Below are 23820 nucleotides of genomic sequence, written 5' to 3' on the forward strand. Positions count from 1 at the left end.
GCCCTTTAACAGCGACCTTAATGTAGCAGAGCCCGCATACCTGTGAAGAAAAGTTAACCTGTAAAATAAGACATTAACTGAGGGTGGGTAGGGTGGGAGAAGCTCTGGAGCCAAGTGAGGATTCCCAGGTAAGATCCTCCCTCTATTGTGTGGGCAGGTAATCCCTCCCCTACCTGGCCTGGTCTCCTTGGTAACGCTTCCCCCAGGTGGGATTGGACAACTGACTGGGGTAGGCGGAGACCTCCAGGTATCCCACCTGAGGGAAGGCGAAGCCAAGCCTATGCTGATGGAGCTGCTCCAGATCCAGGGGCTGCGCGTGTCCATGCAAAGGGCGCCCCCCGCTTTATGGGGAGCGGTCATTGTAGAACAATTATTAGTCATGATTCTTTACAGCAATTTCATTTGAAATCTTGATCAAAGCTTCTAGTAATAATTGACTCCCAGTTTGGTAATCGTCTACGAGATGACCTCATCTTTTGCTAATCCAGGAGACATTAGAACACTCCTTGAGCTTCTTTTCCCCAAATTCCAAATATAGACATTTTCTATATTGTTGGTTTTTGTAGGAAGGTTCTGGATAATAGCGTCATTTACATTTATATTTGATTTACCAATGGAGCGTTATTTAGTCCACGTGTAGATCCAAAAATAATACCATGGGGTGTTATATTCAGACAGATGAACTATTGGAAATTCCAGCACATCACAACCATTTTTCAGTCAGCAGGCACACATTAGGTGGAGGGACTGAGGCCATTCTTAGGAACCTTGGCAAATGCAGTAATGAAACTGACTGTCAATCCAGGTTTTTGACAGCTTTTATTTCTGGGTCTGTTTGCATTCTGATAGATTGGTTGCCCTTGACTTGTTTCCTTGACTTGTTTCCTATCTACAGTTTGTTTTAAATATTTCTAATTTTAGCATGCACCTACAAGCTGCCTGAGATGCTAAAGCTGAAACCAATTATTATTTTCTTTTTTAAAAAAAGATTCATAATGGGTTACATTTGCTTTAGCATAGGCGATTCACACCTAATTTCTGAAATCATCTATGTGCTTGGGCAGGGTGCAATGCACATCAAACCTCACAATAACTACCGTATTTTTCACTCTATAAGACACACCAGACCATAAGACGCACCTAGTTTTTGGAGGAGGAAAACCAGGAAAAAAAAATCTGAATCTCAGAAGCCAGAACAGCAAGAGGAATCGCTGCGCAGTGAAAGCAGCAATCCCTCTTGCTGTTCTGGCTTCTGTGATAGCTGCGTAGTCTGCATTCGCTCCATAAGACGCACACACATTTCCCCTTACTTTTTAGAAGGGAAAAAGTGAGTCTTATAGAGCAAAAAATATGGTATTTACTTCAAATGCATACAGTCCATGATTGCCTTATTTTGGGAATGGACCTTATGCCAGAATAGAGTAGACACATTCTCTGCTGAGGGGATCTTGAAGCAGGCCATATAAAACTTTTGGCTAATAGCAGCAATAAAAACACCAGACATGTAGCTCTTGGTTGGAACCTGCAGCATGGTCTAGAGGCCAGGTCTTCTGGAGTTCAGCAAGACTGTCCAAATGTCTCTATTTTCCAGTGACAATCCCAAATTTACAGAAGCTGCCCTGGTTTCTGACTTGATTCCAGAATGTCCCACTTCTCCTTAGGATGTCCCTATTTTCATTGGAGACATGTTGGAGGGTATGGAGTTGTGTGACCCCTTGAGCCAAGGAGATACATAACAATACAACCTGTAGAAGACATCTGAAGGCAGCCCTGTATAAGGAAGTTTTTAAATATTTTATTATGTTTTTATGTATGTTGGAAGCCTCCCAGCATGAATGGGCAGGGTATAAATATGATGGTGGTGATTACGATGATGATGATGGAATAGGACATCCTTATTTTCATTGGAGGAATGTTGGTGGTCGTGTTATCTGTGTCTGAATGGCAGACTACCTAGTAAAACAGGACCAGCTCTGTACCAACTGGCACTCTGGCCTTTCCCCTTTGCTGGAGTCCAGAGGGTTGTGTGCTCACCAAAGTAGCAAATTATGTGGTGGAGGATGCTGGCCTGTTATCAGTGCCAGAGTAATATCCAGATTCCAGTCTGCTCAACTTCTGCATGTGAAACATGAGCAATGCTGCTATCTGGCACTTTGTCTTTGGTAGCAAGTTGTCTTGGGACAGTCAGTCCTGCCTGAAACCCTGTGTTGCCTGCATGAATTCTGTGGAAGGAATGACAGGATACAGATGTAGTAAATAGGTGCTTCCACATATGTAGCCCATTTCATCAACCACCGAAAGGAAGTGAAAATAGCCTTGGTACTTCATCATAGCGGAATCTTACCCAAAAAGAATTTTTAAGGCAAATGCATCTAATGTTTATTGGATGGATTTCCCTCCTAAATGGATTCTGAATTCTCAATTCATTGTTATTCACGTTTTATACTGTATTTTATACTGTATTTTATCCTGTATTTTGTTGCATCAATTAAGTGTTTTAAATTTGTTGTTAGCTGCCCTGAGCCCGGTTTTTTGAACAGGGAAGGGCGGGGTATAAATAAAAATTATTATTATTATTATTATTATTATTATTATTATTATTATTATTAACAACTGGCTAGCTTATATGTAGGGTTATTGTTTGCGCACTGGATGTTGTCAACCACACTGCTAATCAATTTAATGGTTGTACAAGAGCCCGGAAGGTGAATGTGCTTATTAACCTCTATGCATAACATGCTGAGCCCATGCCCCTCATCTTAATTCAGCTTTCGCAACATGAATGATTAGTGTTGTCATTAAAGATCAAATGGTACACTCAATTCAGAAGGCCTGTCCTGGTCCACTCATTCTTCTCATTAAGTGGCATGGGTGCCTATGTTTTTAATGTTTAGCTTATGACATGTCAGGGGTTTGAATTAGAGCAAATTATGAATCATAGCTAATACTTGGGTGGTGATTATGCCTTTTCAAACTGCGAGAAAACCACACGCCAGCAAACTTGCCCTCATTTCACTTCTAATAACAAAGAAATATAGAGGTGTTCCTTTATCATTCAGTTTTGGTCACTGAAGCGATCATAATTAAAGATAAGAAAAAAAGGAGAAAGGTATCATTTAGAGGGGAAAGTGTGGAGCTTGTTTGCATGCAAGCCTGTGCAAAACCTTGGATTATCCAAATAAACTTCTGAAATAAATTAAATTGAGGGGTTCGGCACAATCCAGCCAAAGTTATTTACACTCAAATACTTATTCTGTGGGACCCAGGTTAGTTCTCATTTCCATCTAGGAGCTGCACAGTTCTTTTTGCTCTCAGAAGAAAGCTGGCGTTTTGAAGTGAAGGCCCAAGACAGGTGTTGATCATCATGTGAGCTGCGCACAGGTGGGCTGTAGCGAGCTACCACCATTCCTGTGCAGCCTCCTTTTATTGAGACAAATATGCAAGCTAGGCAGATACATTTGGGGCTGTGACCTTTACACATCTTCCGTCCCGAGATCGTGGGGTGGTACAAAGCTATTTTGGCACCTGTTCCACAGCGCCATTTTCCCCTTGCACAGTGTATGACGTAAGAGAAAAAAGGTCTCAGGGAAAAAGTTACAGACAGAACACCGCTGACTTCTGAGACCGCAAAAGGTCAGACATAGGTGGAATGATGTACCAGACAGCTGTGGCTTGTCGGGGGGGGGGGGGGATGTTTGCCCTGCACCCCAAGGTCACGCGTGCAGGCAGACTGTGGCTGCCTGCTGGCGGGAAAGTGTGCTCCCTCCGGACCCCACTCCCCGCTCCGCGATATCCCTACAGCATTTCTGCCAACGTGACTTCAAGATGGATGGGAAAGCCTTTCTACAGAGTGGGAGACTCCCCATGTTTGCTGGAGCTAAAAATGGAACCCTCTCACCATCATCAACCATAGTCAATGGCAGTTTCATTTGTTGGCCCTTTTCTATCTGTAGTTTTTTCCTATGAACAAATCTGTAAATTGATGCTTCCAAGTTTTGCAGTTATTCATGAGGGTTTAGCATAGAGGAAGTCCGAGAAGGAGGAAATGCTGCTAGCTTAAATGGTTGCACTTCTTTTCAAGGTTGTTTGCATTTCTAACTTAAGGGCTGCATTTCGATTGCCTGATGATCATTTTGTCTTATAGCATCTTGTGTGCAGTTGAAAGTAAGCACCATTAAGTTCAATGGCGCTAACTTCCAGGTAACTATTCATAGGACTGTAGTTACAACAGGTTGAATTGCAACATTCCAAACCACTATAGCATCCTTTTGCCAGCTCACTATTCTGTGACTGCCAGCTGATAAATTCGGCCTCAGGTTATGAATTGTTTCTCCATGGTATGTGTGTAGGACCTCCTGCACTTCAAAATTTACCAGTACACCACTGGACAATGCAAAAACAAGGAACAAAAAAACAAGTCCTTGCATCCCTCTATCTCCTCTCCTCCTCACTTGTATACAAAAACTGTTCAACCTTATCTGCTCAGTTCTCAAATGTAAAAAAGAAACCCCAAGCCAGCCTTTTCAACAAACCCATTACATAAAAAATGGTAAAATCCTTTTATGCTTTGGTTGAAAGTTGGCAAAAGAAAGCATGCAAGTCCTATGAGCCTCTGACTTCATAAAGTCACACAAATTGAATGTGAGCATGAAAAATTACTGTTCACGCAGCCTTTCCCAAATACAGTCATTGGTATTAAATATCTCCTATTTTTATTCACGCATTTTTGATGTTCAAAACACCACATTTTAGTCTTTAATCTTTCTGTGACATAACAGCCTAGGGCTGTTGAAACCCTTTATTTCCAGAAATTAGAAGCAATCTTGTTCACCCAGAATGTTTCCCAACGCTTGTACCAGTAGGGTGTCATAATATGAATTATGCGTTACATAGTTTATTTGTCAGAGGCACTGGAATGAAAACTATTATATGAATCATTACTACTGACCTTCTCGAGATGGGGATTTATTGCCTCTGCTGCCCCCGGAATCTGTAACCTGTGGGACATTTCAAAGTGTATTTAACAACTGCAAACATTCTGAGAGGCATCCTTTACTTTAAGTGCAATGACAATAGTTGGATGAAATTCTGTGAAATACTGCCTAGTAGAAGATTAAAGGAATACCACAGCCCTCTCATTCAACCCAACAATAGAATTGCCTAGGATCCAGTGTTTCTTACTTACCTTTAGAATAACCATTTTCAAATGGTCTACCCTTTGTTCACAGTTAGCTGTCTGAGATGGTACTAGGGCACATTACAAAGGATTCTGGAATAGGTTATAGGGCAGGGATGGGGAACTTGCAAACCTCCAGATGTTTTATTTTATTTATAATGTCTGTTAAATTTATAAGCTTCCCTTCCTCCCAAAAGAGCCCAGGTGGCAAACAGAGAAGTGACATACTTAAAACAACAACAAAAATAAAATAAAGACATTTCTAAACATTTTTAAACAAATCTAACACAACTCACATCCCCATGTAAAACTATCACATGCCCTCACAGCTAACCATCTCAAGGTTGCCAGAGGCTGTATCATTCAGGCAGGATTTTTTAAAATAATAATTCGTCCAGAAAGGTAAGAATGAGAGAAAGAGACAAAGGAGGACATTCCACAAATGGGGACCTGTCACTGAGATGGCCCTGTCTCAGGTTACAACCAGCAGCAGTGTCAGGAGCTCGGCCCTACACTCGAGTAGGACCCTGGCAGAGACACACGCCCGACTGGCATGTTCTCTCCCTCCTGCTCAATTGTACGGGAGCTTCAAAAGCTTTTTTCATCCCAAACATCACAGCGACCGATGCCAACTGACACCGGAACACTTAGGGGTCTGCAGAGTTTGCACATCATGCGTAACAGACCTCAGCAACTCAGCAATTTTGGCTAATCTACTTTATTTACATATAAACACACACGGAGCACTGCAACATGGCTCCCCCCCCCCTCTAGCATCAGACAGCAAAGAGAAAAAGAACAAAGGACAATAGTCCCACTTCACTGAGCACAGTAACACAAAACATCCTGTCTCCATCACTTCCCACTCTGTGGAGTCAAAACATATACCGTCATGTGATAGACAACAATCCCATGACTGTAATCATGGAGCAGGAATTCTAAGAAGCAGAACCATCAATTGAATCTCCCCTCCAGTCATAGGGCCCAATATGGACACCAGCAGCCATCATCCCTTATCATTGGCCATTCTGGCTAGGGCTGATGAAAACTAGAACACGTTTTATCCTACCCTTGCAGCAGATGTGCACCTATATTGTATATATTCTAAATGTTCTTGTTAAGGTGGCATGGGAAGGATTTTCCGTGAAAGGGCAGCATAAAGGTACTTTTATATGAACAGATGAACTCTTTACAAGCCTAAAAAGGCTGATACACTGGATAGCAAGGGATAATGCTATAGGTAGTGAAACAGGAAGGACTGCAACAGGGGTTACAGTACTGGGATTGACAGAGCTTGAAACAAAGTTGAAAAGCGCTGCTACTTCTCTCTTTTTTAAAAAAGCTCTCTTGCTTCATGGTTTTACTTCTAAAATCAAGATAGACCCATTAATTCCATAATAGTTTTTGCTCTTTGCAGGTCAATGCACCAATATTTTTATTCTCTCCTTATACTGTAATGCAAAAATTAGTTCCATACCCACCTGCCGTTATTTCCTAATTAAATGTTTGAGAACTCTATTTGCACGTGATTGGCTCATAAATTCCTTTTTATAGGGTGTCTTGCTTCAAAACTAGCCTGGAGTCGATAAATCGTTCTACAAATGTCAATTTGGTCAGCAGTAAAGAGGTAAATAGAAACTAATGGCACTCATCAAGCCCGTGGCACAAATGATTTATTGGGCACAATCATTTAGCAGTTTCATAAAGTCAATATGAGAGAAAAACGGGTTTCTTATCAAGGTAAACTGCATTTGTACTGTCAGCACAAAGGTGATTTATGACAAACCTGTGACCAGGATTAGGATATTATGAATGGGAGAAAATGAAAGGCTCATTAATTTTCCCCCTTTAATATATATAACCACAGGTAGAAGACATGCAGTGGGATAACAGAGACAGAACTCATCCCACATCGGTCTGTAGTTTGCCCTGCAAGCCGGGAGAAAGGAAGAAAATGGTCAAGGGAGTGCCTTGCTGTTGGCATTGTGAACGCTGCGAAGGTTACCATTACCAAGTGGACGAGGTCACCTGCGAAATGTGTGCATTCGATAAGAGGCCAAATGCGAACCGCACCGACTGCCAGCCGATCCCCATCATCAAACTGGAATGGCATTCCCCATGGGCTATTGTGCCTGTCTTCATAGCAATCTTCGGGATCATCGCAACCACCTTTGTCATCGTGACGTTTGTTCGTCACAACGACACGCCAATTGTCCGGGCCTCGGGTCGCGAACTCAGCTACGTCCTCTTGACTGGGATTTTCCTCTGTTACTCCATCACTTTTTTAATGATTGCGAGTCCAGACACTGCCATCTGCTCTTTGCGGCGGATCTTCCTCGGGCTGGGCATGTGCTTCAGCTACGCAGCTTTGCTCACCAAAACAAACCGAATCCATCGAATATTTGAGCAAGGGAAAAAATCAGTCACCGCTCCAAAGTTCATCAGCCCGGCTTCCCAGCTGGTGATCACCTTCAGCCTCATCTCCATGCAGCTTCTTGGAGTCTTCATCTGGTTTGGTGTCGATCCTCCACATATCATCGTGGACTATGGAGAGCAGAGGACTCTGGATCCTGAAAATGCTCGTGGGGTTCTCAAATGTGACATCTCTGATCTATCTCTCATTTGTTCCCTTGGATACAGTATTCTGTTAATGGTAACATGCACTGTTTATGCCATCAAAACAAGAGGCGTTCCAGAGACTTTCAACGAAGCGAAACCAATTGGATTTACTATGTACACCACCTGTATCATTTGGTTAGCTTTTATTCCAATCTTTTTTGGAACTGCACAGTCAGCAGAAAAGGTGAGTGGCAGTGACCTGTCTTTATTCATCTTCTTCTTGTTGTTCAGTTGCACGTTTATGTCAACTCATAGATGTCCTGTGCTGACGATTGAAGCTACTTCGGCAGAGTAAACTCTGACTGGTATATTCTTAGAGAAGAAAAATGCTTTAAAAGCAACTTTGTGTAATTTGATCATTAAAAAGGCGTTGTTGTTGTTGTTAATATCACCAAATTATCATCTTTCTTCTTTGCAGCACTTTGGTGGATGGAGCACCTAGGTATTTCTAAGTTTGGGGAAATAATTCATTAGAATTAAATAATCTACTTTTAAAAATGGATGATTAAAAGGTGTTTTTTAAAAAGACTGGAAATTATCCACATTCTGAATATTTATATGAAGTTGTTGAAATGAGAGAGTTTGGCACAGCATGTTCAGAACCTGGTCCTTTCTTGCAATAGTAGAAATAGAATTTTCTCCCCGATGCAGATACCCTAAAAAACCCACTTTCATGTATATTGCATAAAATGTACTGTCTAAAAAATATAGTGTGTGTATGTGTGTATTATGTTGACCCACTTAAATTTGGCTTATGCAGATTTCTTAAAAATGGAATCATCCAAATTACAACCATCTATGTTTCTCCCAGCAAATGGTACTCAGTGGCATAGCTTCTTTAAACATGAAGTCTCAATTTAGCAATGATGGCTGAAATCCACTGATAGGTCTATTCTGCATGAAATTTCCAAGCCCTTTAAAAAAAAACAGCTCTAAATCAGTGACACCTCTACTGCTTATGGTAATGAATTCAATTATGCATTGTGTGAAGATATTTTATTCTTGCTTGGTCTGAACCTAAATCCACTCCGCTTCAGTGGATGACCCCAAGTCCCTACAGTTTGTGCGTGAGAGAATAATTTCTCTTTGTAACTTGAAATATACTCAAAGTCGCAAAGTGATTTCATGCTCTTTATTCAGCTCATAGTGGTGAGGAGGAATGAATGAAAGTCCCCTCAAAGTATCTGCTTTATATACATTATTTACACAATGGGCTGCACATGATTGGCTAATTCTGGAATTCTACTGTAAGCCAATCAGGTTGTGGATTCACTTATATCTGGAGCATGATTGGGTGGTTCCTGCCAACCAATCATACTGCTGCATTGTTTTAGGACCAATCAGACTGCTGTATTCTGAATCCTATTGTTCTAGGACCAATCAGACTGCTGCAGTTTGGATCCTATTCAACTCAGTACATAACATAACTGTTTGACTCAGATTGGCATGTCTTTTGTTCAGCAAGTTTATCAAGAGCATGCTCTAGGCTTTTCCTGATTCTGATGTTGTCTCCTAGTACAGCTTAGGTTGATCTTGACAGAAACTTCACTTTTGAAAATGTATTCTGGGCACTGTTGGTTGTTTCTCAAATGGTGAGAAATTCGTTTCTCAAATGGTGTGTTTCAAACTCGGAAAGGGGGAGACAGGAAGAGTGTGATATCATAACAATGAATCAGTGTTTCATGGTGGTTCTTTAAAGGTTTCAAACAATTTCCATTCACGAAAAGGAATGGAAATACTGGGAATGAAATGAGAAGCATTTTGACAATGATCATTGCCAGCAAAGAAAAAATAAATGGTGGTGTCAGAACGTTGAGCCTATTTTGTAGGTTAGGTTCCCAGCTCTTGAGTGTATTTAGTTCATGTAGGTGATCTGATGCAAATTCATAGGTTAGGTTCTCAGCGCTTGAGTGTATTTAGCTCAAGCAAAGTGATGTAACTTTGAAGGAGTGAATTTGCTGATTGTGTTTTAGCAGAGATTTCTGGTTTCAGTGCAAACTCTTAATAATCTGCTGGCAGGACTGAACAGCAGTCCTTAGTGTTCAATAGAAGCAGATGCAACTTCTTCCATAACTCTAGTAGACACGGATTCCATGTGGGAAATAATGTGCAACTCTGAGTAATTTTTGTTCACGTTATTGGAGAGCATTTTTTTTACTGCCTCCCTTATGGCTATATTCCAGAAAAACCACATGGGCACCACAATGCCATTTCAGATGACTTATGGGGCCAGGGATGGCAATGCTCCATGTCTACAACTTTCACAGACACAGAAGCAGCTGACCAGTTGTCCTGGAGCCACTGTGGTAGCTTACCATCAAGTAGATTGCTGTTGCTTACTAGGAAGGAGTGGGTGAGGAGGTGGAGAGGTTAGCACAGTGCAAACACAGTGGCAGGAGTGCTGGATTGGTTCTGCTGGTGCCTTTGCACCTCAACTCTTCCCCTCTCCTTCCTGGAAATCGATAGCAATCCAACCACCGAGGTGCTAGCTCTTCCCCACCTGGCAAGCTGCTTCTGTGACTGAGAGCAAAATCCTGTGAAAGGTGTGAATCATTTGGAAAATCATCTTGCAGTAGTTGCGTGGCGAGTCCCCCCCCCCCATTGAAATAATGACGAAATTATTAAGGTTAATGGGCTAAATAAGGCCACAACTTTATTGGTTGCAGGTGATGAGTGGTATTGGCTTAGGCATTTATAGGGCAGGTCACACCCCCTGAACCAGCCGATTGGCTGGCCAGGGGGTGACGCGGCTGGGAATCCCCCCAATCACGCGTGGACTGGACCCCACCCACTGCACGCTTGGTGGGGCCATGAAGCCTGCAACCCCACCTTCTCCGTAGGGCAGAAGTGGCTTTAAAATAATATTTTGGTTAATATCTTTGGGCTGTAGAGGGAATGCGAGAAAGGAGAAAACCAATTGCATGAGCAGGTGCCTGTTTGTGCTATGTTGGATCTCATTTTAGCGAAGTATTATAGCATAAAGCCCACTTCATTGGTATGATGTATAATCCTAAATTAGCACACAATCACACGGGCATAAGGGAGGAAATGTAAAAGTGGGAGTTATAATTTATAAAGAAGTTCAGTTCTATTCAGTCTATACATTTTGGCTGCTAATTACACATAATCTTGCCCCTTTACCAAGACTGTAAAAAAGAGCAGCGATATAGACAAGGTGACTCACCTCTTGCCAATTGCAGCAAATCTAGAGAAGTTATTTCACTGTAGAAGTGAAAGGGTTGTTTGTTGCACCTTTTGCATGCAGTACTCCGAGTTAAGCTTCCTCTGTACATCCAACCACATTTAATTCTTTACCAGACAGAAATTAAATGGAATATAAATTGACATGAGGAGGAGCTAGGATACTTGTCCACACTAGAGCAGAACAACAATAAATCAAATCTGACAGCAACCCTAGCCTGGCTCCAGCTATAACTGCCATTTCTTGTCTTGCTCAATTGGCAACAAACATTTACAGATGTAATCGCAAGAGGCGGGGTTGAGCAGCGTTCTGTTATTGTCTCACTCTATTACTTTTCATCCAACAGAGGTATGTAAAATAGGCAACATGCTGAATGCTTCCATTCCGGATGCTAACAGAGATGTTAAGATAACCTGTGGGATCCTATCTGCATCTGATATTGGAGAAGGTGTCTAGTCAGTTAAACCAAAAGCAATACAACTCAAAAATCGATAAAGGATTATCCACACTAGCAGTTTTTCATGCCATCTACTGCTGATATTCCCATGTTTCTGCTTAAGGTCATTGATTGGTTTCTGAGGACCATTCTCAGCATTCCCCAAGACGTAGCTGATGAGGACAAAAGGGAGAGGCTTTTCATTTGTGGTCGGAAGTAGAAAAAAATGAGGTGTGTGTCATCTAACCCCATCCTTTCCCACCTTTAAGGAGGCTTTTAAAATCACTTTATTGCACCCAGTTATTTTTAATTAGACCCTCTAGTTCAGGGACAGGGGAGCTTTTTCAATCTGATGGATATATTCCCTTCTAGGGACCACTTGAATGTTGTGTACAGCCACCAAAGGAAAAAGTGGACAGAACAGTAAATGTAAGCTTCACCTTTCTACAGTAGTCTCACTCATTTGTTCGGCCGCAATGAAGGATAAACCTAAAATGAAGCTAGTGAACATGATCTAGCCAAGTGAAGCACTATTTAAGGACTGTTGATGTCAGGGACAAGGAGCTAAGTTTAGCATTCCTATAGAAATCCATGAGACTTCAAATATTATTTATTGTTTTCTTTATTACATTTATATCCCCTTTTCTTCCAATGAGCTCATGGAAGATCTACTCTCTGTTTTATTCTCAGAACAACTTTGTGGGGTAGGTCAGGCTGGGAGAGTGTGGACTGGCTCAATGTCACCCCTTGGACTTCATGACTTACTGGGTATTTGAACCCTGATCTCAAGTCCTAGTCCAGAACGTCAATTACTACATTATGCTGCCTTGATTATCCCCTGGGTTGGGATAAAGCCTTACAACCCCAAATCCAGACCTTTTGCCACCTGAAACAGCCCAAAAGGCAACCCACTTTCAAGGGTGAATCTCTTGAAAAGTCTTACCACAACATTCAGATACAAATTGCATCTATTTACACACAGACACGTGTCACTTCGCAGTCTTGCATGCCATCCCTCTTCCAAGTCATACTTTTTTTCTATTAGGAAAGAACCCCAAAAATAGGTATCAAAAAATGAATCAAAGAACCTGGTACTGATAAATTATGCAGCAGGTAGATAAGACACTTTGCTTGTTCTTTTCTTATAAACCAAGTTACAGTGGATTTGAGCACAGCAGGCACCAATTCGGGTCTGGCATAAATCCCTCCAAGGAAAGAAGCAATCACCAGCACGTTATTTTCTTCACTGCTGCAGATGGGTAAAGCTTCTATACCTTTGTACCTCTTAAAAGATGCTAAGTGGGCCATGCTTGCCCAGTTTGCCATGAAACAAAGATATGTGACCTTCCACTGCATGAAGATGGTGTGTTCTTATATGTGAAGCAAAAGGCTATCATTTTTTAATAAAGAACCGAACCCTAAAGGTAGTCATGTACCAGGGTCATTCATGCTAACATGGAGCAACGTCTGATAATGGAACCAGTTGAATGCAGAGCAGTCATCAGGTTCCTGTACTTGAAAGGGCGCACACCACGGGAGATGTTCAATGAGATGAAAGGGACTTATGAGGAGGATGCCCCATCATATGATGTAGTCAAGTACTGGCATCATCAGTTCAAGTGTGGTTGAACGTCAGTGGAATGGCTCCCATTCCTGGGTGACCACAGTCCTCCATTGATGAAGACACCATCTGGTAAGAGGAGGCCACCATTCTGGAGGATCACTGCATAACCATTCGCCAAGATCAGTGTGAGCTCTGTAGAAAAAAATCACCCATGACCATTTGCACACAGGAAAGGTGTCCAGACAGTGGGTTCTCTGGCTGCTGATGCCTTTCCAGAAGCAGGAACGAGTCACATGCTCAAGGGCTCGTTTGGCCATGTGTCACAAAAACCATGATGACTGCTTTGCCAGATTAATTACTCAGGACAAAACATGGGTCGATCGTTATGACCCAGAGACTAAATCCCAGTTCAGACAATGGAAGCACTCTCTCTCACCACCTCCAAAGTAGTCATGTGGCCAACCATCAGTGGGCTGGCCTTTTGGGACCAGCACAGGGTAGTGATGATGGATTTCCTGGCAGTGGGTACCACAATTATCGGGACATACTACGCTTCACTGCTGCAGAAATTGTGGAAGGCCAACAAAACCGAGAGGTGTGGTATGCTGACCAATGGTGTCTGCCTCCTGCAGGATAACACCCTGGTTCACAACTCACGTGTTGCTCAGATGGAAGCATGGTCCTGTGGCTATGAAATCCTTCCTCACACCCCTTATTCTCACACCATCAGACTTCCACCTCTTTCCAAACATAAATATATTTTTGAAGGGCAAGCTTTTTCCAGACAATGAAACGCTGATTTCTGAGGTCAAGTTGTGGCTTCTGACGCAACCTGCTGACTTCTACAGACTGCATAAAGTGATGGGAGAAGTGTTTGACTCTTGCTGGTAGCTATGTGTAGAAGAACTAATAACTGTGCCCATTTTAGTTTGTCTCAGTCCATGGGAAGTATGTCAGGGGAAATCTTTAATGTATCTTAGGCACAGCAGAGGAATCCTGGCTGTTAAGATTAGGACAGATACAGGGAGGAATGCATTCAGACTGTAAGTCCACAGATGACTTTCAAAGCAGATGTGTTCATGCATATATTTCCCTCACAGCAGGAGCCCCGAGTGCATTTATTTCCATTTGATCCGGAAAATTTTTGCTAGCAGAGGTTAAAATCTAATGGAAACATCTACTGTGCAACTTCCAGGGAAGCAAACAGGAGTTAAACAAGTGTATTGTTGACAAAAGGTGATCTTGGACAAACATCCAATTCATTTCTAGGCTGCCTTTTCATTTACACACGTTGTGATTATTGTGTGCCTGGAGATTTTCTGCCATCCAGCCTTCTGGAACCACCCACAAAAAAACAGGATTATATGTCATCTAGTAAGGGAATCCAGATACAGTGGTGCCTTGCAAGATGAAATAAATTCGTTCTGCAAGTCTCTTCGTCTTGCGGTTTTTTCGTCTTGTGAAGCAACCCTATTAGCGGATTAGCGCTATTAGCGGTTTAGCGGCTATTAGCGGCTATTAAAGGCTTAAGGGATTAATGGATTAGCTGCTAAAAGGCTATTAGCGGTTTAGCAGCTTAGAAAAAGGGGTTGGGGAGCGGAAAAAATCTCAAGACTCGCAAGACATTTTCGTCTTGCGAAGCAAGCCCATAGGGAAATTCATCCTGCGAAGTGCATCAAAAAATGGAAAACCCTTTCATCTAGCGGGTTTTCCGTCTTGCGAGGTATTCGTCTTGCGCGGTACCACTGTACTTTCAAAGCACCATGCCCCCTTCCCCACCCCAAATCCTCCTGAGGCCAGGCCAGTTTCTCTTTGTGTTGCTTTTAAGGGACTATTTTCATTGCCAAACCTATATTGTTGAAGGACAGGGCCGGGTAACTCCCATCTTGGAGACTGAATGTGGCCTTCAAAGCCTTTCTGTCTGGCCTTCAGATTTTCCCAAGACACACCCCTTCCTAAGGCCACACCACTCACCAGCCTGGATAGCTCAGTTGGTTAGAGCATGGTGGTGATAACGCCAAGCTTGCAGAAAATAATAATAATAATAATAATAATAATAATAATAATAATAATAATAATAATAATTTATTATTTATACCCCGCCCATCTGGCTGAGTTTCCCCAGCCACTCTGTGCGGCTCCCAATCAAGTGTTAAAAACAGTACAGCGTTACATATTAAAAACCTCCCTGAACAGGGCTGCCTTAAGATGTCTTCTGAATATCAGGTAGTTGTTTATCTCTTTGACATCTGATGGGAGGGCATTCCACAGGGCGGGTGCCACTACCGAGAATCAGTCTCTGTATGGGACAGCTGCATATTCCTGCACTGCAAGGCATTGAACTAGATGATCCCTTCCTATGGTCCCTTCCAACTCTCCAAACCTATTAAATTCTGCAATACTTTCTCTGCTGTCTCCTCAAGTACTTTGTCAGGGCTGCAATGTTTCCTTAACCATGATAGTGCCTCTTGTGTGCTTGAAGGATTGATAGATTTATGCATGTGTAGGGTGCATAGCTGTCAATTTTTCCCTTTCCTTGCGAGGAATCCTATTCAGAATAAGGGAATTTCCCTTTAAAAAAGGGAAACGTTGACAGCTATGGTAGGGTGTGTATATAAATGTCTCACTTACACATGCCAAGAATGGACCCTCCATTACAAAGGCAGGAGGCACATCCATTGCTCCTATTTTTTGTCTCTTGCTTTGCCCACCTCGTGTATGTGGACCCCAAAAGGTTGTCTGTAAAGGATTGCAGTCCTTGGTCTCCAGAAGGCTCCTTACCTTTGATTTAGGGCATGTATATGTGTGCTGCTTTATCTGGGTTAACATTCAGACTTTGGCTTAAATGTGCAAGCAGTCACTACTTTTTCTATTATGTGGTTATCACAAGAAGTACAGGCATCTCCCCCCCCCCCCCAATTTATGTGTGTTCAATTCACACATGACAATGCATTCACAGCCCTGGAAACCTGAAATTGGGGGGAAAGACCTGACAAGAGTCCAAAGGGTAGATGTCACCACACTAAGGGCCCAAGATATAGACACACATTTTTTTTTTTTTTGGCTGAAGATTTTTTGGGTTGATCTTTCGTTATCTGTCACCAACATAAGGATCAACCACCAGTGCTCCGAGTTTTCACAATTCAAGCAGCCAGTGTCTTCCTAAAAGTGTAATGTCTCCTGAACCTTTGGAGATAAGACAGGTTATATCATTCTTTCCACATTCAAGAGATAAGATACTTTGCAACTCCGGCTGGAGTGATGTAGATTTACGCTAAATCTGAGGGGTTATATTTTTTTTGCAGCATATTAAGAATTTCACTTTTTAAAAAAGAAGGAAAACAACCCCTAAATCAAAATGCTAATTCAATGATTTTGCAATTCAGATTTTCTTTGAGCTGTCTGCCATAAATAAAAATCTGTTCACACACAGCTTTGTGGCTCTCAGCACAAGAGTTCAAACATGTGTCCAGTTAATTGTTCTTTTAAATGAGCAAAATTTAGTAAGCCATGCTCATGAATATACAACTGGTTGGCTATGCTGTGGAAAGGCTATTTTTAGGTTGGAATGTTTTCATTAACAACAAAAACATACAGGCAACAACAAAACAACAAAACAACCAAAAACTACAACACCCTAAACCGAAATACATAATTCTGTTATGATACAACTAAGTAAACCAGACACATTATTTATGTAATACTGGCACAATTAAAGGTATTTAAATTCATATCTCTTCTCCAAAAAGAAACCTTACTTTCCCATCGAAATAAGCCATGCATTGTTTTCCATTTCTTAACCAGATGTATTTGGTATGCTTAAGAATTTCTGTCATGTGATAAGGCACATTTTGGTCTCCAGATCCATGCAGTGCTAGCCAATATGAACAATGGTCAAGGACTATGGAAGCTGCAGTTCAACAGCATCTGGAAAACAACACTTTACCCCAGGGCGTAGCATGGTTTGCCAATGCCTAGGGCTGCACGGAGTGGCTGGGTCGGAGGGAGGGAAACTGATGGAGTGTCCATGTGCATTCCACTGCCTAATGACACCTCTGTCACCCAGGAGAAAGCAGCCGCAGAGATAAGGAAAAAAGAGCCATTCCATTGTCTGGATAGGTCACTTCCTGGTTCAAATGGAGAAGCTGTTTTTAATGGACTGCAGCTGAAGGTTCTTTCTCCCTGCAGACTATCTCAGCTTCAGCCTCATCTCTGGTGTTTTGGCTTCTTCTTCAGCTTGGACCACTGCCTTTTGCCACAAGTTTCTCCCAACTCTCAGCCTCACTCAGACTTTGGGCAGCTTCCTTTGGTTGTTCCTATTGTCACCTCCAGATTCTAATCAAGCCTGCCTTTAGCCTCTTCTGAATCTCTTCCTCAGCCCCTTGATGATAATCTCTTTTCATCTTCTCACGTTCTCCTACACTCTTGTAATATTTTGGATTGTGTCTCTTTAGCAGGACTCTCTAAACAATCACAAGGTTCTGTTTAAAGACTTCACATCTCTTTGGACCATAACAGAGGACCAATAGGTTTAAACAGAACGTTCACCAAAGGATCTATCACAGCTTGACTTGTTGAAGTCTATCAACCCATATAAAGCCTACTGCTGGCTATCATAACAGTACATTTTATGAGACACATGGTCACTTCTGTGTGAACTGTATCAACCTAGCTGTTTCTTGGGAGACTGCCAACTGAAAAAACCCCATACACTGTATCTTCCAGGCTTTGTTTCCACATGCAAGTCTTTCCATCTCATTTAATTAGCTAGTTACAAACCATTGTTTTTACAACAGAACAACATTCTTACATATAAATTTCTTCTTACAATGTTCCTGTTCCTTCACATTCACACTGTAATTTAGATGTCTCGCTGGAGCAGGGAGCGAATCAAGTGGAATTGTTACTTGCCTCATCTAATAAAGAACGTACTTTCAGAAATATAATTATGTATCTGCACTCCCATAAAGAAATATCTTTTTGGGAGACTGAACTGCCAATATTTAATGCTATTTAGTTTTATGTACGTTGCTTGTTTTCTAAGGTACCTGACAAAAGCATACCATAATTTATAATGATTCTTCTTAGCAAGGCTATTTGAGTTCTCCGCGTTGATATAAAACTTCTAAAGGAAAATGTTATATGATGTTAACACACCATAAAATATGCTAAAAGGAATTTATACACATAACAATGTCCTGATAAGGAAATGGCAAAAGAAATTAAATGAAGCACTTCTTACAAGACTTGTTTACAGTTCATCTTAGAATCTCTAGAATATTTGCATACACTCTTCAAAAGAAAACTTGCAATAAATAAAGGGGAAGTTCATGGCAAAATTAGTATACTTGGGGGGGGGAGAATATAATGCAATTGTGCACACTATTCTTCACTATCACTGCAGCAGCTGTTATTCATCATCATCATTCTGTAGGATACTAAGTAGCTGTCTTCTACAAGTAAAATCTCTTTGTCCCTAAATGATACATATAAAATAAAGATGTTTTACTTCTTTATGTGTAGGAGTTTTACCCCACCCTTCCTCACAAGTCATCTCAGGGCAGGATAAAACACATTGTAAAATAGAATAGACCAATATAATACAGTTGACTTGTAACTTGTGTGCATTTAACTTGCATGATCACAGCTTTATGTGATTGGGGGCTGGACAGCTGCAGCCACATAACTTAGATGCACATAAGGTGGAGAGCTTAAAAGTTATTTCTGTCCCAGGTTTTTCCTTCATGGAAAGAACTTGTAAGCTCTCAGACTTGCTTTCTGGACTCTGGGGAGACTATTGAAAGGTCTCCCGGGGCCACCCAAGATCTCACGAGAACCTCCAGAATTCTGAAAGCAAGATAAAGGTAAAGGGACCCCTGACAGTTAAGTCCAGTCATGAATGAATCTGGGGTTGTGGCACTCAACTCGCTTTACAGGCTGAGGGAGCCGGCATTTGTCTGCTCTGCAGACAGTTTTTCCTGGTCATGTGGCCAGGATGACTAAGCCGCTTTTGGCGCAACGGAACACCCACACCAGAGCAGCGCACAGAAACAACATTTGCACTTTTTGATGTGCTTTCGAACTGCTAGGTTCACAGGAGCTGGGACCCAACAACGGGAGCTCACCCCGTCGCAGGGATTCGAACTGCCGACCTTCTGATCGGCAAGCCCTAGGCTCAGTGGTTTAGACCACCGTGCCACTTGAGTCCCTTGAAAGCAAGGTAAAGGGACCCCTGACCATTAGGTCCAGTCGTGACCAACTCTGGGGTTGCGGCGCTCACCTCACTTTATTGGCCAAGGGAGCCAGCGTACAGCTTCTGGGTCATGTGGCCAGCATGACTAAGCCGCTTCTGGCGAACCAGAGCAGCACACGGAAATGCCGTTTACCTTCCCACCAGAGTGGTACCTATTTATCTACTTGCACTTTGGCATGCTTTCAAACTGCTAGGTTGGCAGGAGTGAAAGCAAGGTAGGGAGCCTAAAAGCTCTCTTCCTTTGTATGGAGGGCAAGACCTACATAATGTGCCAGGTTCTGAAAGGTAGGGATGTGGTTTCATTGTTGTTGTGACTATACATAATTTCAGCTTTACATGCAATCCCTGGAATGTAACCCCCGTACAAGTTGCAAGTTGACTCTAGAGTTAAAACCCATCTAGTTGCCTATACAAAATCACTACAACTGTATGGATGGATGTTTACATGGAATTTAAAATGATTATAGGTGCCACTTGCTGGCGTTCAACCTCCTACACATATCAAAGTAGAAAGCTCTCCATTTTCTGTAATATTTTTATTTATTTATTATATTTCTATACCGCCATTCATCTGACGATCACAAGGCAGTTTACTATGTAGAAACAGAAAAATATGTGACCTAATAACAAGCTAAACAATTACCTCCCCCATAGTTTAAAAGATTTAATTAGCCAAAGACCTGGCAAAAGGGGAATGTTTTTGTCTGGTGCCTAAAGATATGTAATGAAGGCGTAAGGTGAGCCTTCCTGGGGAGAGCATTCCACAAATGAGGAGCCACTGCAGAAAAGGCCCATTTTCTTGTTGTCAACTTCTGGACCTCTTGTCGACGGGGTACATGAAGAAGTGCTTCAGGTGTGGGCTCTGGGTTGGTTCATATGAGGAGAGGCAGTACTTGAGGTATTGGACTGTTTAAGGCTTACAAGTCAAAGCCAGCGCTTTGAATTAGGCATGGAAACTAATTGGGAGCAAATTCAGTTGGGCCAGGATTGGTGTTATATGCTGTAACCATCTTGCCCCAGTGAACAAGCTGGACACTGAATTCTGCGCCAGCTGATGTTTCCAAGCCATCTTCAGAGGCAGCCCCATGTATAATGCATTGCAGAAATCCACAACAGAAGGCAGGCTATTCCTGTCCAGATAGAGGCACAACTGTGCCACCAAGCTACCTGAGCCTCAAATGACAACAATTGATCTGAGAGTACCTGCAAGCAAGCAACCTCTCATCCAACCGCCTATGGAACCACCCTCTCACCATGCCTCAATCTTACCTGAAATGATCTTCAGTTTATTGGCTCTCATCAAGTCCATTACTGAGGCAAGACATTGGTCTAGTGCAGGCATGGCCAAACTTGTCCCTCCAGATGTTTTGGGACTACAGTTCCCATCATCCCTGACCACTGGTCCTGTTAGCTAGGGATGATGGGAGTTGTAGTCCCCAAACATCTGGAGGGCCAAGTTTGTCCATGCCTGGTCTAGCACACCCTCTGCCACACCTGCAGGTCTAAAGGAGATGTAGAGCTGTGTGTCACAAAAATATTGCTGACAACATACTCCAACACTCCAGACAACCCCACTCAGCAGTTTCATGTAGATGTTAAACAGCATGGGGAATAAGATTAAAAGCTGAGGAACCAAGTATTGAATTCTTTCTGTTTCTCTTTCTGCACCATCTTTATTTATGGTAGTTTCTGGCAGTGGGACTCACTGAGTGTTCATAAATGAAATATATGTGAGTTTGTTTCACGAGCCATCTAAATCATCATCAGTAAACAATCCTGCATTGTTCAGCTACTTTTTCCATTTCCTTCTTTTGTCATGGCTATGCTGTCTTTCGCTACACCTCTTGCAACAAGAAAAGGAACCCAATTCAAGCAGTGCAGAACTTTGCAATCATCTGGTTATAGGGGGAAGGAGGTCAAGCCCTCAAGCCATCAAACAGCATATCCCCAGCATATAGGCAAATGTCATGAAGGCTGCTGAAATTAGAAATGGAACATTTCTATAAGAAAACAGACTGTCCAATATATAACCTTTGGCTCCACACTTCCACAGCAAGGCATTAAAACTTCGGAGCTTCTGGAAACAGACTTTTCCTTAATGTCATGATGGTTGCCATTCTGTAGTGTAAAGAATGAAATTGGCCGCATGATTAAAGCAGATGTTTTATGAACCTCTGGGTAAAATTAAGTTACAATGGCAGGCTGCACCAGAATTGGCTGAGGATAGATGACTGTCTAAAGTACATCCCTATTCGCTGAAAAGAACTACTTTAATTTCCTTGCATTACCTATTCTTACAAGTTTTGACAGGTGGATGAATCATGTTCATTCAACAGATAATAAAGATATCATTTATTATATTAGTGCCTAAAACAGCTCTGTTTTGAGTGAACAGATGAATACTATACTGGTTTCCTTTCTTTTTTTTCAAAAGAAAGGAAGCATTTCAGTTTTTATAGGAGAAAAGAGGCTCAGAGATACTAAAGTTTTCCACCACTCAGAAATCAATGAATGATTTTAATGTAACTTACTGAGGCAGGAAGATGTCAGTATTTTTTTGCACTACTCTGACAAACTGATATTTCTTCCATCACTGGGGCACTGGTGGGGAGATAAGATTTGTTAATAATAATAATAATAATAATAATAATAATAATAATATATGGATAGTCATCTAGCTGTAAATTATTTTTTAGTGTCTCAGAGATGTCCAAATGATTATCCAGTGATCACTTGCTAGTGGTTTGCAAAACCAATGCTTGTGTAACTTGCTATTTTGGCAAAACAGATGACATATTCATTAGTTGACTCTTAAAATTCATCTAAATACCAGTCCTTCAATTTCCTGAAAGTTTCCCCACCCCTACAAAAATACACTTCCATTTTTCTTCCTCCTTTGCAGGGCACTTTAGACTTCTCATGGGTGTGGGGTTGAGCTTACCTAAACCACCGAGCCTCTTGGGCTTGCCAATCGGAAGGTCGGCAGTTCAAATCCCTGTGATGGGGAGAGCTCCTATTGCTCTGTCCCAGCTCCTGACAACCTGCAGTTCAAAAGCACACCAGTGCGAGTAGATAAATAGGAACCGCTGCATCGGGAAGGTAAACGGCATTTCTATGCACTCTGGTTTCTGTCAGTGTCCAGTTGCTCCAGAAGCGGTTTAATCATGCTGGCCACATGACCCAGAAAGCTGTCTGTGGACAAACACTGGCTCCCTCGGCCTGAAAGTGAGATTAGCGCTGTAACCCCATAGTCACCTTTGACTGGACTTAACTGTCCAGGGGTCCTTTACCTTTTTTACCTTTGAGGTGGCTGAGGGTCGTACTAAAGCCTCCTAGGACACTTTGTATGGACAGAATCGAGTCTACACTCTTAGAGTTAATGCTAAATACATTCCTTCTGGATAAGGGAGCCACCATAGCTGCTAGAGAGCTGTGAAAATTTGTGTCCTGGGTTTCATAGACTCATCTACCCATGTACTATCTGAAACCAAAGGGGCACACTGGTTGCCAGGTGTGGAATATATTACAGTCATACCTTGGGTTACAGACGCTTCAGGTTGCATTTTTTCGGGTTACAGACCTGCCGAAACCCAGAAGTACCAGAACGGGTTACTTCTGGATTTTGGGGGGCTCACATGTGCAGAAGCGCTAAATCGCGCCATGTGCAGAAGCGCCGAATTGCAACCCGTGTGTGTGCAGAAGCGCTGCTGCGGGTTGCGATTGCTGGGTTGCGAATGTGCACCTTGCAAGGATCACGTTCACAACCCGAGTGTCCACTGTATAATTATTTTCAGTTCTCTTATCCCAAGATGAAGTTCATGCGGCCATAAGTGAGGTACTCCTGTGTGTGTGTGTGTAGATGTCATTCACTTTAAACCAAATGCATAATACTATAGGGTTTTTTTAGGCTGACCCTTTGCTTGAAGAGGAGAAGTTTCATAGAGCTTACAGGTCCTGTACATTAAAACACAGGAAGGGAAAAATACAGATTTCACAGCAGCGGCTACATAAAAAAGCCATTAAGAGTACTTGGCCCCGCTGTACGTTACATAACCTAAAAGCAGTTACCACAGAGTCTTATTTGGAAGGCAAACTTATGTAAGGCAATTAGCTGCGGAAAATGATGAACTCAAAAAAATTGGACCTGATTAAAGTCAACAATTTGAAAAGCAGCTTCTCAGGAGCATCACCCCGTTGTTCAACAAAGTTGTTTAAATGGCCTTTTATTGAGGTCAGAGGAAGAAAGAAAACTACAGATGGCTTGAAAGAAAGAAACCACCACCACAGGAAATGGGTTCCTAATTATATGAGAAGCAGGCTTTTGCATCTGTGTCTTAAACAGCTATAATCAAAAAGATCCTTTGAATTTAATGCAGCAATGTTGCAAAAATCTAAGGCCTGGGGGAATGGAAGACCGGAGTTGGGGTATATGCCATGTCTTCATTTAAAGTCGGTCTGAAGCAAAGGTGACATAAAGTATACAAATTCACCTGTGCCTCTGATGCATTCTCATCAACATGCAGTATTCGAAACTATGATAAATGCTATTCTTCTCAGGGCAATGCTAATT

The 23820-nt window shown here is 42.1% G+C and overlaps 1 protein-coding gene across 4 annotated transcripts in view; it reads left to right on the plus strand.

The window, feature by feature from the left end:
• GRM8 (glutamate metabotropic receptor 8) overlaps nt 1–23820 on the plus strand; it is a 556320-nt gene that overhangs the window by 483780 nt on the left and 48720 nt on the right. For all 4 annotated transcript variants that reach the window (XM_083399543.1, XM_083399541.1, XM_083399542.1 and 1 more), the window contains exon 9: nt 7044–7979. In XM_083399543.1, coding sequence (XP_083255669.1) covers nt 7044–7979 — 936 coding nt within the window. The remainder of the gene's footprint in view (nt 1–7043; nt 7980–23820) is intronic.

Source organism: Podarcis tiliguerta, assembly GCF_965153285.1.
Source record: "Podarcis tiliguerta genome assembly, chromosome: 10".
Lineage (NCBI taxonomy): Eukaryota > Metazoa > Chordata > Lepidosauria > Squamata > Lacertidae > Podarcis > Podarcis tiliguerta.